Source organism: Pelophylax lessonae (genome assembly GCF_965119305.1).
Source record: "Pelophylax lessonae genome assembly, chromosome: 1".
Taxonomy (NCBI): domain Eukaryota; kingdom Metazoa; phylum Chordata; class Amphibia; order Anura; family Ranidae; genus Pelophylax; species Pelophylax lessonae.
The window spans coordinates 526,421,646-526,438,553 of record NC_138768.1 but is presented as its reverse complement, the minus strand read 5'-3'; the positions used below and the strand labels follow the sequence as shown (position 1 = coordinate 526,438,553).

Sequence of the window (16,908 nt, the reverse complement as noted above, 5' to 3'; positions counted from 1 at the left end):
AAATCATCTTTGAGGATAGCACATGATAGAGAGGCTTCACAAACATGACATGGTGTACATAACCAAAAAAATACCTAAAAAATAAAATGTCCTTCTGGATAACCGGTCAGTTATTGTCTTTTCATTGCCAGTCTCGGGTGACACATCTCTTGTAATCTGGTGGAAAGAGGCTCAGCCCAGGCTCTTGTTTGCAGTCCTCCACCCATTTCCCCTTGCTCCTCCTTGCATGGAGGTCTCATGGCCATATTTTTCAGGAAGAATTCTAGGACTGCTTTCCTTTAAGTATCTGGGATGAGCCAGCACTGGGCTGTGACTTACCCCCTTTGGTGGGCTGACCAGTGGCATCCCTTATATTGGCAGTGCAAGGCACTCCTGTGGATAGATGAGTACTCCTTATGGGGCTGGTCTTGTGCTAAAGCGATGTCCCTGCTTAGGGACACACTGGGTTATCTTCACTTGGCCAGCATTATCAGAAGCAGGTCCAGGTGGGGTAACACTACTTCCTAGGCACAGCAGCTCCTGGTTCCTAGGCTGTGAAAGCCACAGGTGGCAAATGTCTGGACCTGCTGGTGTCTCTTTCCCCCAAAGCTTCCTGATGAAGGCATGGATGCTGGAAGACAGATTTTGGGCTTTTCCATGCTGCTCCTCTACTAAAATTTAAATACAACTAAAGACAGCCTGCATATTTTAGTGAAACTTGATTACAACACCTGAAAGTTACACAGTAATACTGCAAATATAATAAATGAAATTATTATTACCCTAACATATAGCTACAATTGGGGTCTGTAATCCCTACCCCACTGTTCTTCCTCTGTTAGATAATGTCAGTGATAGTGGGGGGAGCTCTGAAGCATTTTCTTCCACTGTGCTATCATCTGCATCTCCCGCAGGGAACTACAGTTGCCATGATTCCCTATACCTCCTAATGTGCGGAGTCTATTTTACATAACACACGCCCATCTATGAATCAAAAGGAAGGGCATAAATTGCCAATGCTGCGGAAGCTGACATGCTCCCTCGGCGTCTCTTCCTGGTTCGGCGCCTCCGGCGCTGTGAGTGGCCGGAGCCGCGAAGACGTCACTCCTGCGCATGCACTTTCCGTCAAGATCCGGCAAGGAGCTCTGAAGGTCCGCCAGATCTTCAGAGCGCATGCGCTGCAGATGTCAGCAGCTGCATGCAGGTTTAATATCTCCTAAACCGTGAAGGTTTAGGAGATAATAATTGTACTTTCAGGTAAGCCTTATTATAGGCTTACCTGTAGGTAAAAGTCATATAGTATAGTATACTACCGCTTTAAGGTCAACCTGTGGACCGCAATGGCTTGGAAATACGCCTAGTATAAACTGTCTATATATATTCTTAGAAGGGGACCTATATCTCCATGGAAAGGAAGCCGCATCCCTCGTCACACAGAAATGGGCCTTCACCTTGAGTTAGCAATAGCTTCTCTAAATTTAGAAGGAATAGGTGAGAAAACCTAAGAGATATAACATCAAAGACAGACAAAAGGAATAGAAAAAGAGGGGGAATGCTAAGAGGGAAAACACGGTATGACCTCGCTCTCTGAATCTCACCGTCCTGAAACTACCCTAATCGGTTATAGATCCAGGATCTCCAGTCAGGTACTTGACCCAGGGGCGTAACTACAGGGGTTGCAGGGGTTGCAATCGCTACCGGGCCCCATGCTCCAGGGGGCCCGGTAGCAAACCAGTGGGTGAACTTCCAGGATTGCAAAGGTCACACTTGCGACCGGACCCTGGCATTGCACCACTGTGGGGAGGCCCCAAGATTGCAGAAAGGGGGCCCACTGCAGAACTTGTGAAAGAATCCTGCTGCGGGACCGTAATAAAAGGCCATGCAACGAGTGTAAAGAGCCCCAGGATTAGTAGGAAGAGCCCTGGGCTTGAAGGTAAGGGCCCCGGCCAGGGGTCGGGGGGCCCTTCATGGTTTCTTGCATCAGGGCCCTGAAGGTTCTAGTTACGCCTCTGACTTGACCCATGTGTCCCACACTTTCTCAAACATCCGCATGTTATCATTTAAGATCGCTGACATACACTCGTTATTCATAATCCAGGAAAGTTTGAGCTTGAGCTGTTCGAGTGGCAAACCAGCTGACTTTCAAGATTTTGCAATAATAATTTTTGCTCATATGAATAAAAAGGCTATGAGATGTCTCTGAGATCCTGAAGTTGACTCCATCTTGCAGCCCAGCAGACCTTGTCTCAGGGAGGGGGTTAGGTTTCATGTAAAGCCTGGTTGTTTACTTTGCTTGTTTCAGACCTAGGCTAATGTAAAGGCCTTTACATCCCTTCTAACCCTAAAGAATAAATATGTGTTGATGCCAAGATAACCTTGTACATTTTTTATTGACTTAATAATGGTAAATCTGCATGGACTTCCTTTATGTTGTAAATAGGACCTGTTATCTATTAGATCTCACTTGGCTAACCGAATACCCCCAGTTGCCTAATATCAATATCAGTTTAATATTGATCTTCTATAAAGCTTGTGTATATGTTTCCAGGTGTCTAAAGCTACACCATAGTTTTATTATTGGACTCTATACTGTATTTCTTTTACAGTCAAATCTATATAATCTTTTTTAAAGTTAGTCTAGGAGGTGAAGCAAGTACAAATGTATTTTCCCATATGGGATATACTCTGCAGTGTACATCTTTGTATATTACTGTATCATCTGTAATACTCAGGACTGGCCTTTTTTGGGGGAGAGTCTTTTTCTGTTGTATTTGTTTAGCTTCAAAAAATGTCCTTCTGTTCTTGTTTATTACTGTCCAGTTTGGCAGAAGGAATTCCATTTAAAAGGTTTTTGGAGAGGCATTTCCTGTTCCTGTAGGAGGAGGTGCCTATTTCTTATGTGCTGTCCTGGAAGATTCCTGGAAATTGAATGATCGATAAGTGTATTTTCTGTTTACAAGATTATTTTTGCATTTTTATCAAGTACATTGTTTATTTCTAGATTTTGGGTCCACCCTAAGTTTCAAAATTGTCTTTCATTTGTGGTGGCAAAATGTTCCACAACCAAAGTGCTGCATTGAAACATTTTTATCATAACAGGTCTACAATAAATTATATAGGACTGACTGAAACATAATATATATTCAAATGTATATGGACAGAAAGTGATATTATTGGTGATTTGAGAAATTATGAAGAATAATTCTCTTCAATGTGGTGTGCTGGGTAATTAGACATTGGTACTGTTTAACCACATCCTTAGTGCAGGGGTGAAGATAAGAACTGAGCCGGTGATGGAGACAGTAAGAAAGAGCCAGAGGAAGATACGATCGAGAACCTGAGCTACGAATTTCCAGTCTTGTACAACCTAGAGATAAAGAATTTAATGTTAAATACTCGTAGGTTCCCATAAGTTTGTTTTAAATATTTATTTATTTTTTTGTGTTTTTTTAAGTTTAACATTTTCACCCATTTCTAAGAGATTGTCCTATGTTTCTTAGGTATCTACACATAAAGAGATCAAACCACTAAGTTACAGTGTTAGCCCATTAAATGCCAATGGTATGTTACGTCTTTTAGAAGACATCTATTGCAAAAAAAAACACCTTTTTTTTACCTATATGTATGGCTTACATACTATAAAATCCTTGGTCTGATATTTTTTCAAATGTTCCTAATTTTGAGAATCTCACAGCTTGATCTCTTCATTATCCAAGTGCAGCAAAAGTGGTTTAAGAAGTAACATTAATATATGTATCAGACTTGAAGTATATCTAAATCCAAAACGTTCTTGGACTTTTGGGTAAAATGGGGATAGTGTTTAAGTAGAACTGAAGTTGTACATAAAAAAAAAAAAAAAAAAAAAACAATGGGCTGTAGCATTTAGTTGTGCATATACACTTTTCCCTTAACTCTTTGCAAAGTCTCAAAAATACCTCTTGATTCTGCCATTGAACTCTATCTCATTCAGCTTTCTGTGATGGGGGCAACATTGCTGCACTGCTACTGAATTCAAAGCAGCATTGCCCAGTATGTAGTCTGTGGCTGCTTGCACTACAGTGGGATGAGAGATGTTGGCAGGGGTTGTGGATATCAATATTGTTACTGCTGATTTACAAGCCTGTAGCTTGTTAAGCAGAAGCTGGGAACACCTATCCTGCTGGATTGACTGTGCTGCTGAAACCCTCCTACTGCGAGCTACTCTGGAACTTGCTGGCAAATCGGACTGTTTTAGAGGAGTTCATTTCCCAGCCCCCTACTTGCATGCCACAGTCTTCACTTCTTTTTCTAGAAGTGTCCATTTACGCTTTGTGCTTACCCAGCTCCTCTGCCCATATCCTTTCTATTTAAACGTTTATGTAGTTTTGGGGGGGGGGGGGAGAATAAAGGAGAATACATTATATTGTCACTTGAGTGGCAACTTTAAGTCTTCTGGGGCTGCTGACATTACATCCAAAATGGCGGTACCTAGCAACAGTCTCAAGGCTTTTGTATGCCTAAACAAAGCAGGTTTTTACAGGTAAAGAATATGCCTAAAATACATTAAATGCAAATATAATGTAATAGGTAATGTATTTTGAAACGAACAGTCTGCCAACAGGGAGTCTTTAAAACAGGCTGGGAACATTTCTAGTAATCAATCCATCACAAGATCAAAAACCATTTGGTTTTATTTTATCGCTCAGAGGACCATAAACTGTATTCCCACCCAAATATTGGTTCATTTCTTATGTGGATAGAGAGACAACACTTCCACTGCAAAGAGCATCTTGATAGCCCAGGCACATGCAAGGGGACCTGCTTTTTAGTTCCTAATGTACTGGATAATAACCACCTTAAGTTATTACCTGTTGCTCAGCTATATCACTAAAATCAGCAACATCACCATGTTGTATGTATAGCCCAAAGAAAGCAAAGAATAATCATACTTACTTGTCTAATGAAGTGTTCTTTTTTGACATGTGTTGAAATATATTTTATAGAGTCTGATGCCTTTTCCAGAAAAGCAATTAGAACCCTTTCTCCGTCACTAGCTTGAATATGTTTTCTTTTTCCAGATGGCTTTGATTTTGTTGGCTGTCCAGTATTTTCTGAGTCTAGGAAGGAAAATCGATCAACATGCCCCTTCATACACAACAACTTTGGGAGCTTCTGTAAGAAAAGGCCTTTCACCCAGGGAGCCATTGGATGATATGTTGCTGAGGAGCGGTGGTGGACATTAATGACAAATACAGTCACTATTATTGACAACGTAACAAATATCATAATGAATAAAAGATATTCTCCAATCAAAGGAATTACCTTTGAAGAGGACGGAATGATTTCTTCAATGACAAGAAGGAACACTGTAAGAGAAACTAGTACAGAAGTTGACAATGATAATTTCTCCCCTTCATCAGACGGCAGATAGAAAACAAGAACGGTTAAGAAGGATAGTCCCAGACAAGGGACTATAAGGAAAAGAGTGTAAAATAGGGGAAGTCGTCTCAAAACAAAAGAATATGTGATGAATGGATATGAGTACAGCCCATCTTTCCTCATTCCTTTCAGACCTGTGGCATTTAAAATGTCCCATTCTCCATTATCAAAGAAGTCCTTCCTATCTACATTTGCATCAAGAAGAATGAGATCAACCATATTGCCATCATAAGTCCATGATCCAAATTTCATTGAACAATTTTGGCGATCAAAAGGAAAAAATGTGACATCCATAGTGCAGGAGCTTTTGTAACTGGCTGGTGGAGTCCACGTCACTGTTCCATCATATTTTATTATTGCTTTTGTCATCAAGGAGCCTTCAAAACGTCCATCTGCACTGTAACATAAGAAAGATTTAAAAAATATCAGCTGTTTCTAAACAACTTTTTATGTGACCATGTTTAGAGTAATTAGTAGTAAGCCAACAGACTCTAGCTGTATGCTATATTTTGGTCACCTTTATCAAGCGACATCTTATTCAATTTCTAAATTAATAGACATTAGTAGAGAGTCTGCAGGGAACTAACTTGAACACGACATAGCTCTGCAACTATTAAGACAAATTACTCTTTCCTGAGTTCGGGAAACTGAAAAAGGGGTCAATTTGCTACTTTATGTTTGATACCTTCCTACAAATTTTTAATAACTGACTGGAGAATTGCTTTATCAAGTGACATGCATTTATATCTGGCTTTACGTATTGAGCGATATTCCAACATAGTTTACATACTTTTTAAGGCTTAAAATGATTGTAAAGATATTTTTCCTAAATAACAGACATACCATACTTACTTGGTCCAAGCAATGGTTTTGCACAGAGCATCCTCCTTTTCTGGGGTCCCCCACCGACGCTCCTCCCCCCTTCCCTCCATAGCAAGCCACTCCTGCCATTACAACCACTTTAATCCATAAAGCTTTAACACAAGGAAAAGGATTTTGCCTTTTTAGTGCTGTGTGCTATATTTTGTAAATCTCAATGGACTGTCACTTTTTCAAATTTACTGTAATAATGTAAGTATACTTGCTGACTTGTGTGTCAGCTTTATACTATATACTGAGCCAAATTTCAACTTATTTCAGCTTAATCACTTCAACTTTTCACAACACAAATAGTCCTTACAGATCAGAGCAATTTTTCATTTTCGCTATGGGTCTATTGATCCAGCAAATACTTTTTTTAATAGGATAAAAAAAGTAATACATATATTGGGGTTATTTTTTAGTACAAAAAGGCATTCTCTTGACAATATTGCCTTGCAAAATTGGTTTATCTTCTATGCCATCTATAGACAAAAGATGTAACAAAATAATAATAAAAATGCTCCTTTTGCCTGGTTTGATCAGTATTTGTTGTAAAACAACTAGCAGCATATTTATTAAGCAGTAAATAAGATATTCACGAAACATTCGCTGCAGGTAAATCAATCACTGTAATTTAAAACACACACCAGGAAGATTAACCTGCAATGTGTAGAGAATGCCACATTCTGAACTCTGAACATGCTAATTTTGATGTATATTGCTAGATATATACAGTATCTCACAAAAGTGAGTACACCCCCTCACATTTTTGTGCATTATTTTTTATATATTTTCATGTGACAACACTGAAGAAATACAACTTTGCTACAATGTAAAGTAGGGAGTGTACAGCTTGTACTGTATAACAGTGTAAATTTGTTGTCCCCTCAAAATAACTCAACACACAGCCATTTATGTCTAAACCACTGGGAACGTGAGTACACCCCTAAGTGAAAATGTCCAAATTGGGCCCAATTAGCCATTTTCCCTCCCCAGTGTCACGTGACTCATTAGTGTTACAAAATCTCAGGTGTGAATAGGGAGCATGTGTGTTAAATTTTGTGTTATTGCTCTCACTCTCATACTGGTCACTGGAAGTTCATTATGGCACCTCATGGCTAAGAACTCTCTGAGGATCTGGAAAAAAGAATTGTTGCTCTAAACAAAAATGGACTAGGTTAAAAGAAGATTGCCAAGACCCTGAAACTGAGCTGCAGTACAGGGGCCAAGACCATACAGCAGTTTAACAGGACAGGTTCCACTCAGAACAGGCCTCACTATGGTCGACCAAAGAAGATAAGTGTATGTGCTCAGCCTCATATCCAGAGAATGTCTTTGAGAAATAGACGTGTGAGTGCTGCCAGCATTGCTGCAGAGGTTGAAGGGGTGGGGGGGGGGGGGGGGTCAGCCTGTCAGTGTTTAGACCATACGCCACACACTGCATCAAATTGTTCCACATGGCTGTCATCCCAGAAGGAACCCTCTTCTAAAGATGATGCACAAGAAAGCCCGCAAACAGATTGCTGAAGACAAGCAGACTAAGGACATGGATTACTGAAACCATGTCCTGTGGTCTGATGAGACAACCAGGTGAGGAGTACAAAGACAAGTGTGTCTTGCCTACAGTCAAGCATGGTGGTGGGAGTGTCATGGTCTGGGGCTGCATGAGTGCTGCCGGCACTGGGGAGCTACAGTTCATTGAGGGAACCATGAATGTCAACATGTACTGTGACACACTGAAGCAGAGCATGATCCTTTCCCTTTGGAGACTGGGCTGCAGTGCAGTATTCCAACATGATAACGAGTCCAAACACACCTCCAAAATTACCACTGCCTTGCTAAAGAAGCTGAGGGTAAAGGTGATGGACTGGTCAAGCATGTCTCCAGACCTAAACCATATTGAGCATCTGTAGGGCAACCTCAAACGGAAGGTGGAGGAATGCAAGGTCTCTAACATCCACCAGCTCCGTGATGTCATCATGGAGGAGTGGAAGAGGACTCCAGTGGCAACCTGTGAAGCTCTGAGGAACTCCATGCCCAAGAGGGTTAAGGCAGTGCTGGAAAATAATGGTGGCCACACAAAATATTGACACTTTGGGCCCAATTTTTACATTTTTTTACTTAGGGGTGTACTCACTTTTGTTGCCAGCGGTTTAGACATTAATGGCTGTGTGTTGAGTTATTTTGAGGGGACAGCAAATTTACACTATTATACTGTAAGTGTAATTTCTTCAGTGCTGTCACATAAAAAGATATAATAAAATATTTACAAAAATGTGAGGGATATATTCACTTTTGTGAGATATTGTATATCTATCTATCTATCTAGATATATCTAGTTATATATATATATATATATATATATATATATATATATATATATATATATATTGTTTTTTTTTTTTTGGGAGGGCGCATGTGACCAACACAGGGCCGATCAGCACTGTCCAGACAGAGGGTCAGGGGGCATACAGCCTCATAGGACAGTCAGTGTAGAATGAAAATCCCTCCTACAAGCTTTAACCAGTGCTCTGCCTGACACTGATAAAAGTCACAAAACTGCTATATAATGTTGATGAAAAAGGGTTTTTAGTTTATATTTACTAAAATAATTGCATTTCCATGTTCTGTGTATTGTGAGAAACCAGATATGGTGAATGCAGGGTCCTCGGTTTAGTAACACTTAAATCCCCAAAGCAAACATTTATTACATTGTAGCTTACCAATTCTTAGATGTGGTGGCTGTATTCATTTTCTTTTTTAGACTCTCTTTTCCTTATTTTCACCTGGTGATCTGGCCATTAAAGCGTTTATTACCCCAACACTTCAAATTCCTGATATATGTCTGCTGTATCATGTAATTGTATTAGAAAGTATCCCGTTCTCTTTGTTTTGCTTACTTTATGTGAAATCCCTGGTGTTCCTGCTAGTCCTCCTAATTTCCTGTTAAAAACTGACCACACTAAGCAGGAGAGCACACCGTGGTCAGTTCTCTAGCTATGCTGGGAACTCAGTATGCTCTTCTCCAATGATCAGACTTGTCCTGACACAGCCCCATGGCACAGCGATTCCCTGGGAAGCTAAGTGTGCTGTTGCATCTATTTCCCCAGGTTTTTACGCAGCTGAGAACAGAGGGAGTGGGATCACTTATAAAAAAAAATAAGGGAAAATTGCATTTATAATGTTTTTTAAATCTATACAAAAATGTTTTGCCTTTCATTTCTATTTTAAACTGAATGGATTGTTTTACAAGGTGAACACTTTCAATCACTTTAATCGCTTGCCGACCGCCGTAAGTATATATACTGCGGTGGTCAGCCCCGTGCAGGCAAAGTGACGTATGGGTACGTCACTCGCCTGCGAGCCAATAGGGGGCGAGCGTGCGCCGCCGGAGGCGCGCTCCCACCCCCGCTCGTTCACAGACAACCCCGCGTGTGTGCCCGTTGGACCCGATGGTCACTCGCGATCGTCCGTTACAGAGGGAGAAAGGCAGGCGGCTAATGTAAACAAAGCCGCCTGTCATTCTCCCTTGTGTAAGTGCAGAGATCATACGGTCCTGCTATGCAGGATCGTATATCTCTGTAGTTACACCACTAGCCACATCCCTTCAAAGTTAGAAGCACGCCCCTAGGGACACACTTAACCCCTCCTTCTCCAATAAAGTTAACCCCGTCCCTGCCAGTGTCATTTTTACAGTAACAGTGCATATGTATAGCACTGATTACTGTATTAATGTCACTGGTACCCCTAAAAGTGTCAAAAATGTCAGTCAAGGATCCGATCTGTCGGCCGCAATGTCGCAGTCCCGCAAAAAAAATCGCAGATCGCCGCCATTACTCGTTAAAAAAAAAACAACAAAAATGAAAAAAATCTTTCCCTTAGTTAGTAAACCCAATAACTTTTGCGCAAACCAATCAAAATACGCTTATTGCCATTTTTTTTTACCAAACATATAAAGCAGAAAACAAATTGGCCAAAAATGTTAAAAAAAATTTGATTTTTACATTTTTTTGGGCAATTTCATATAAAAAAATGTGAAAAATATTGTTATTTTTGCAAAATTGTCGCTCTTTTTTTGTTTATAGCGCATGATCAAAAAATCGCACATGTGATCAAATACCACCAAAAGAAATCTCTGTTTGTGTGAAAAAAAGGACATCAAATTTGTTTAGGTACCACGTCGCACGACCGCGCAATTGTCCGTTAAAGTCACGCAGTGCCGAATCGCAAAATAGGGCCTGGTCAGGAAGGGGGTCAATCTATGTGATACGGCACTGCGTTACTATAACTGACAATTACGTGGTTGTAGGAAGCTGTACACAAATAAACTATATATGTCATTTTTTTCCACACAAATAGAGCTTTCTTTTGGTGGTATTTGATCAACTGTGCGGTTTTTATTTTTTTGCGCTAAAAAACAAAAAATAAAGCGACAATTTTGAAAGAAAAAAAAAAACAATATTTTTTACTTTCTGCTATAAAGCAAAGCCAATAAAAAATTAAAAAATCTAATTTTTTCATCAATTTAGGCCAACTGCTACATATTTTTGGTGAAAAAATCCCAATAAGTGTATATTGATTGGTTTGTGCAAATTTTGTACTGTCTAAAAACTACAAACTACGTCTACAATAGGATATTTTTATGGAATTTTTATTTATTTATTTATAAATTTTTACTAGTAATGCAGGGATCAGCGATTTTTAGCGGGATTGCAGTGGATGAATCGGACATCTAACTGACACTTTTGACACTTTTTGGGGACCAGGGGCACTAATACAGTGATCAATGCTAAAAAAAAATGCACTGTCACTGCATTAATGACACTGGCAAGGAAGGGGTTAACATCAGGAGTGATCAAAGGGTTAAGTGTTTCCCTAGGGGTGCTTACTAACTGTGGGGGGGGGTATGATGAATTGGGGAAGACAGAGATCACATTGATTGGGAAAAAGACAGAGAACACAAGATCTCCATCTTGTCGCTTTGCAGAACGGCGATCTGTCTTGTTTATATAGGCAGATAGCCGTTCTGCCTCTCCAGGGGATGATCGCGGGTGGCCGGCAGACATCAGGTCTGCAGGATCAGTTGATTGACATCCCCGCTAACCAATCACGGCACGATCAAGCCCTCCGGCAACACGATGGCGCCATCTAGTGGCTATTGAATGAAACGATGTACAGGTACGTCGTTTTGTGCAATAGCGCCTCTTTGCTGCAGTATATATGCGGCGGCTTTTCGGCAAGTGGTTAATATCGCTTTAAATGAAAACATGAGTATGAATCAATTTAGGTTCTCTATGAACAGTGCCTTAGATATTAGACCAGGATATCACACACTGCATACAAGTTAGAGTAATTGTTTTTTCTATATCACCTGGTAAGAGAACAAAACATTCTTACTTTTCAAACAAGACAATGTCAGGAAGCCACAGTGATTCAGAAGGCACTCTAATATACGTAATTCCACCATAATCCTTAGGATTCCATCTTAACTTTAGGTCCACCCATTCCTAAGGAAGGAAATTACAGAAATGCTATAAATATTAATGGATCTCATGTAGGAAAAAAAATACAGAATTATATGCATGATACTGGATTAACAAATTGTGGGGATGACTCATCAGCTGTCAGCGGGTTCCCCACTAACAGCTAAATGTAAAGAAAACATGCTGGCAATTAAAAACGATGAAAAAAAAAAACTATGTGCCCCCCCCCCTCCAATGCATACCAGGCCATTCGGGTCTGGTATGGATTTTAAGGGGAACCCCACGCCAAAATGAAAAAAGTACCCGTACCCATTCACCAAACAAGTGTCAAAAAGTATTAAAAACACAGACATAATTTTTGACAATTCATTCATTAAAAAATAAAAAATAAAAAAACAGTGTCCTCCAATGTAAATCCTTTGCTAATCATGCCACCCACCACACCACCGAACCCGGAAAAAAAAAAGAAGCTCTGCCTGCAAGGACGGCTAACTGCCGAATGCCTCCTCCCCCCTTTGACAGTTCTTATATAAGTAAGGGCAAGGCCTCTTGCCAACATCACCTGGGGCACTGCCCCATTGTGACGTCAAACTCAGCATGCACTGTTACATGACGTCACAAAGGGGTCGTGCCACAAGGTGGCGTCGCAGATGACCCCGCCCTTACCTATTTAAGAACTTTCAAACAGCGGAGGAGGCATTCGGTGATTAGTCGTCTGTCATTAGTCATTAGTGCTAGGTTTGACGTCACAAGGGGGCAGTGCCCCCAGGTGATGTCGGCAGGAGGTCCTGCCCTTACTTATATAAGAACTGTCAAAGGGCGGAGGAGGCATTTGTCAGTTAGCCATCCTTGCAGGCGGAGCTTTTTTTTGGGTTCGGCGGTATAGCGGGCGGCATGATTGGCAATGGATTTAAATTGGGGGACACTGTTGTTTTTTTATTTTTTACTAAAAGGTTGGGGGACACTGTTTTTTTTTATTTTTTACTAAAGGTTTGAATCCTTCTCCACAAAACTAAAAAAAAATGATTTGCCTTTAGTTATACTGTAATACTACTTAAAGCAGTTGTATACCGCTGGCCTTTTTTCCCCCCTGCAAGGTAAAGTCATAATATGCTAGTATGCATCACATACTAGCACATTATGTGAAACTTACCTTAAAACGCAGCTGTTCCAGTGCTGGGATGTCAGCGCTGCAGCCACTTCCAACTTCACCCATCTTGCTTCCGGGTTCGCGTGCTCCAGTTCTGTGACTGGCCGGAGCCACAGTGACATCACTCCCGCGCATACGTAGCCGTTCATTCAGAGCGCATGCGCCAGTGATGCCACTAGCTGCATGTCATGACGATATCTCCTAAACGCTGCACGCTTAGGAAATATTTACACTACCTATAGGTAAACCTTTTTATAGGTCAACCTCTAGGTAAAAGTCAGGAATAGAAGTTTATTTCCTCTTTAAAGGCAGGACATACTCTGAGGGTCAGAATTCTGTGAATGCCAAGCAGTGTGCCCCCAACATCAAAGCAGCTTTGACAGAGCAGCCAGGGCAGTGAAAAAGGAAGCACTCTCACCAGGCTATACAGTAGATATTCAAAAGTTTACATATTCTTAACAAGAACTAAAAAAAACTTTAAAACAACCCCTCACCAACCTCTATAGTTACAGTCACTTTGACATTGTTAATCTTCAAAATTTACTTCAAAAGACACTTTCATTTTGTCTCAGTAACTGATTTTGCTACCCCACTACCAGCTGTGAATTGCCAGATTGTTCCCTTTTAACCACTTAAGCCCCGGAGGATTTGGCTGCTAAACGACCAGGGGGTATTTTGCGATTCGGCACTGCGTGACTTTAACGGACAATTGCGCGGTCGTGCGACGCTGTACCTAAACAAATTTGGCGTCCTTTTTTTCCCACAAACAGAGCTTTCTTTTGGTGGTATTTGATCACCTGTGCGATTTTTTGATCATGCGCTATAAACAAAAAAAGAGCGTCAATTTTGCAAAAATAGCAATATTTTTCACATTTTTTTATATGAAATTCCCCCCCAAAAAAAAGTAAAAATCAAAATTTTTTAACATTTTCGGCCAATTTGTTTTATGCTACCTATGTTTGGTAAAAAAAAATCGCAAAAAGCGTATTTTGATTGGTTTGCGCAAAAGTTATCGCGTTTACTAACAAAGGGAAAGATTTTTGTCATTTTTGTTGTTTTTTTTTTAACGCGTAATGGCGGCGATCTGCGATTTTTTTTGCGGTACTGCGACATTGGGGCGGACAGATCGGACCCTTGACTGACATTTTTGACACTTTTGGGGTTACCAGTGACATTTCTACAGTAATCAGTGCTATACATATGCACTGTTACTGTAAAAATACACTGGTAGTGAAGGGGTTAACTTTATTTGGGAGGGAGGGGCTGTGTGTGTCCCTAGGGGCATGCTTTCTACTGTGATTGGCTGTGTCTTGACCTGTAAGGACACTGATCAACGGATCTACATAGTAGATCCGTGTGATCAGTGTCTTTACACCGAGGAGAATGACAGGCAGCTTGTTTACACAAGCTGCCTGACTTTCTCCCTCTCCCCCGCCGATCGCAGAGTGGCCGGCGGACATCGGGTCCGCCGGTCACACGCGCGGGGGGGTCCGTGACCGCGCGGGAGCGGGAGCGCGCCGCTGGCGGCGCGCGCTCGCTCCCCAGACCCTCCCAGGCTAGTGATGTACCGCTACGTCACTCTGCCTGTGAGGGGCTGACCGCCGCAGTACATAGTCGCGCGGCGGTCGGCAAGCGGTTAATCTGTAATGTAAATGCAGAGCAGGTGCACAGGAAGAAGGGAGGCAGCAGAGTGCTGAAGCCTGAATTGAAGGACTTTACTGCTTCTCTTTGAGGATGGATGGCTCCAAAGCGCTTGCAGATGCAGGAGTCATTAAGAGTTTCTTTAAAGCTTATTTATGGCTTGTAGAAAATATATAAATATTTAAATGTTCATAGCCTGACCACAGCTCCACTGTTATTGAAAGTTGTACTCCACAGTTGCCTGCAGTCAAAGTAGAACTATTGGTAAAACTTTTTTTTTCCATTTTGGATAGAGTAAGGGAGGGTTATAACCCCCATTGGATTTTTTTTTTCTACCATCTGTGTCCCATTCCTGAGATTTGCCTTCACTTCCTGTAGCCAAGCAGGAAGTGAGAGGAAATTCCTGCAATTTAAGGGAATTCCTTGGGGACCCCCAGGTCACCAGAACTAGTGTTTCCATTGGAAGATTTCCCCTCTATTACTTTTCTGGGAGTATCCTAAAGTTTGTGATTTTCTTATACTTTTACTTTCAATGATAAGGGTAAACAGGGGGATCTTCTTAACCACTTACAGACCGCCCGCCACAGTTTTACGTCGGTAATTTGACGTTAAATACCAGGGTTATGGCAGCAGATAGCCTGTTTTTTTTTTTTAAACGGCGGGCGGTCTGCTTCAACATAAGGATGGTCCCAGCGTCGGATTCGCCACGGGATCACCCTTATGGCCCTTATGTGCCCCCTCCCTCCCGCTTCTTCCCGGTCATTTTCCCCGCTTACCGGACCCGTCGGTAGCGGGGAAAGCGATCCAGTCCACTATACCCTCAGGCAGGAAGTCGAGTGAGGGCAAGATGGCCCTCACTCGACTCTATGGACTTGGAGGACTAAAGCGACGTCATATGTCGCTTCCTAGCAACGGATTTAAAGAGCCCATTTTTTTTCCATCATAAATAAACATGACTTTTTTTTTTTTTTTTTTAGTGTAGATGTGAGATCTGAGGTCTTTTTGACCCCAGATCTCACAATAAAGAGGACATGTCCTGCTTATTTCTATTACAAGGGATGTTTACATCCTTGTAATAGAAATAAAAGTGATTAAATTAAAAAAAAAAACTGTGTAAAAATTAAAAATAAAAGATAAAACAAATAGGAAAAAAAAAATGTAAAGCGCCCTGTCCCTGTTAGCTCATGCTCAGAAGCGAACGTATAGGCAAGTCGTGCCCACATATGTAAATGGTGTTCAAACCACACATGTGAGGTATCGCCACAATCGCTAGAGTGAGAGCAATCATTTATGCCCTAGATCTCCTTTGTAACTTTAAACTGGTAACCTGTAGCCATTTTTGAAATGTCGCCTTAGAAATCTTTAAGTACAAATGTTTGTCACCATTCCAGGAGCGTGTGCAGTTTTGAAGCATGACATCTATTTACTCGGCGTAATATTATCTCTTACATTGTAGAAAAAAATTGGGCTAACTGTACTGTTTTCTTATTTTTTATTTTAAAAAAGTGTATTTTTTCCCAAAAAATTGTGTTTGTAAGACCACTGCGCAAATACGGTGTGATAAAAAATATTGCAATTATCTCCGTTTTATTCTCTAGGGTCTCTGCTAAAAAATTTTCTAAGTAATTTTCTAGCAAAGAAAACCTGATTTTTACTTGTAAAGTGTCAGAAAAAGGCCCGGTCCAGAAGTGGTTAACGGGGGGCACAGATAGCAATAAAAACTGACAGGTAATCTAATCACTCTTTACTATTTCCAAAACTTAAAAAAAAAAAGTTTTGATTTTAGTTTTACTTTAAGAATATAAAAGGTATAACAGTAAGCCTTAACACAATTACTATAAAGGTTGTGGGCATGGGTCTTCTTCAAATATTAGAATCATTATTTTGGATGCTTTGCCCCGTATGTAATTGTACTATATGTACTGTACTTAGCTTTTTTCCCCAATACCTTAAAATGTTAATTATTTGTTCCAAATTCAGTAAGAGCATGAGAAACTTTAATGTGATCTTTGCTGACTGCAAACCTTTTGTGAATACTAGTACCGTGTTTCCCTGAAAATAAGACCTACCCTGAAAATAAGATCTACTGTTATTTTCGGGGAAGGCTGCATTATAAGCCCTACTATAAAAATAAGCCCCAGTTTACAGTAGTGTTTGTAAAATCCTAGAATCCACTCTATTACTGTTTTATTTAATTGTCCAGTGTGTGTTTCTGTAATCTAATAATGTGAAATACCTTCAGTACAGCGCCGCTGGGCACTCAGCTGATCTCCCGATCTGCTCTCCTTCTCTTCTCCCAGCTCTCAGCGCGGATCTCAGCCCCTCCCCTCTGCAGTGTTCAGAGCGGGTCATGGAAGCGCCGAGCATTATTGTGTG

At 40.8% G+C, this 16,908-nt stretch overlaps 1 protein-coding gene across 3 annotated transcripts in view; it reads right to left on the bottom strand.

Annotated features, from left to right (window-relative positions):
* Positions 1-2,186: 2,186 nt before the first annotated feature.
* The window catches only part of CHRNB3 (cholinergic receptor nicotinic beta 3 subunit), a 61,495-nt gene continuing 46,773 nt past the window's right edge, over positions 2,187-16,908 (bottom strand). For 2 of the 3 annotated variants that reach the window (XM_082243888.1, XM_082243889.1), the window contains 3 exons: positions 11,656-11,765; positions 4,912-5,794; positions 2,188-3,346 (listed from right to left, as the gene is read on the bottom strand). In XM_082243888.1, the coding sequence (XP_082100014.1) occupies positions 3,209-3,346; positions 4,912-5,794; positions 11,656-11,765 (1,131 nt within the window). In that variant the 3' untranslated portion in view covers positions 2,188-3,208. Of the gene's footprint in view, positions 3,347-4,911; positions 5,795-11,655; positions 11,766-16,908 lie in introns of all 3 variants that reach the window. The other variant, XM_082243890.1, reaches the window with a different exon arrangement.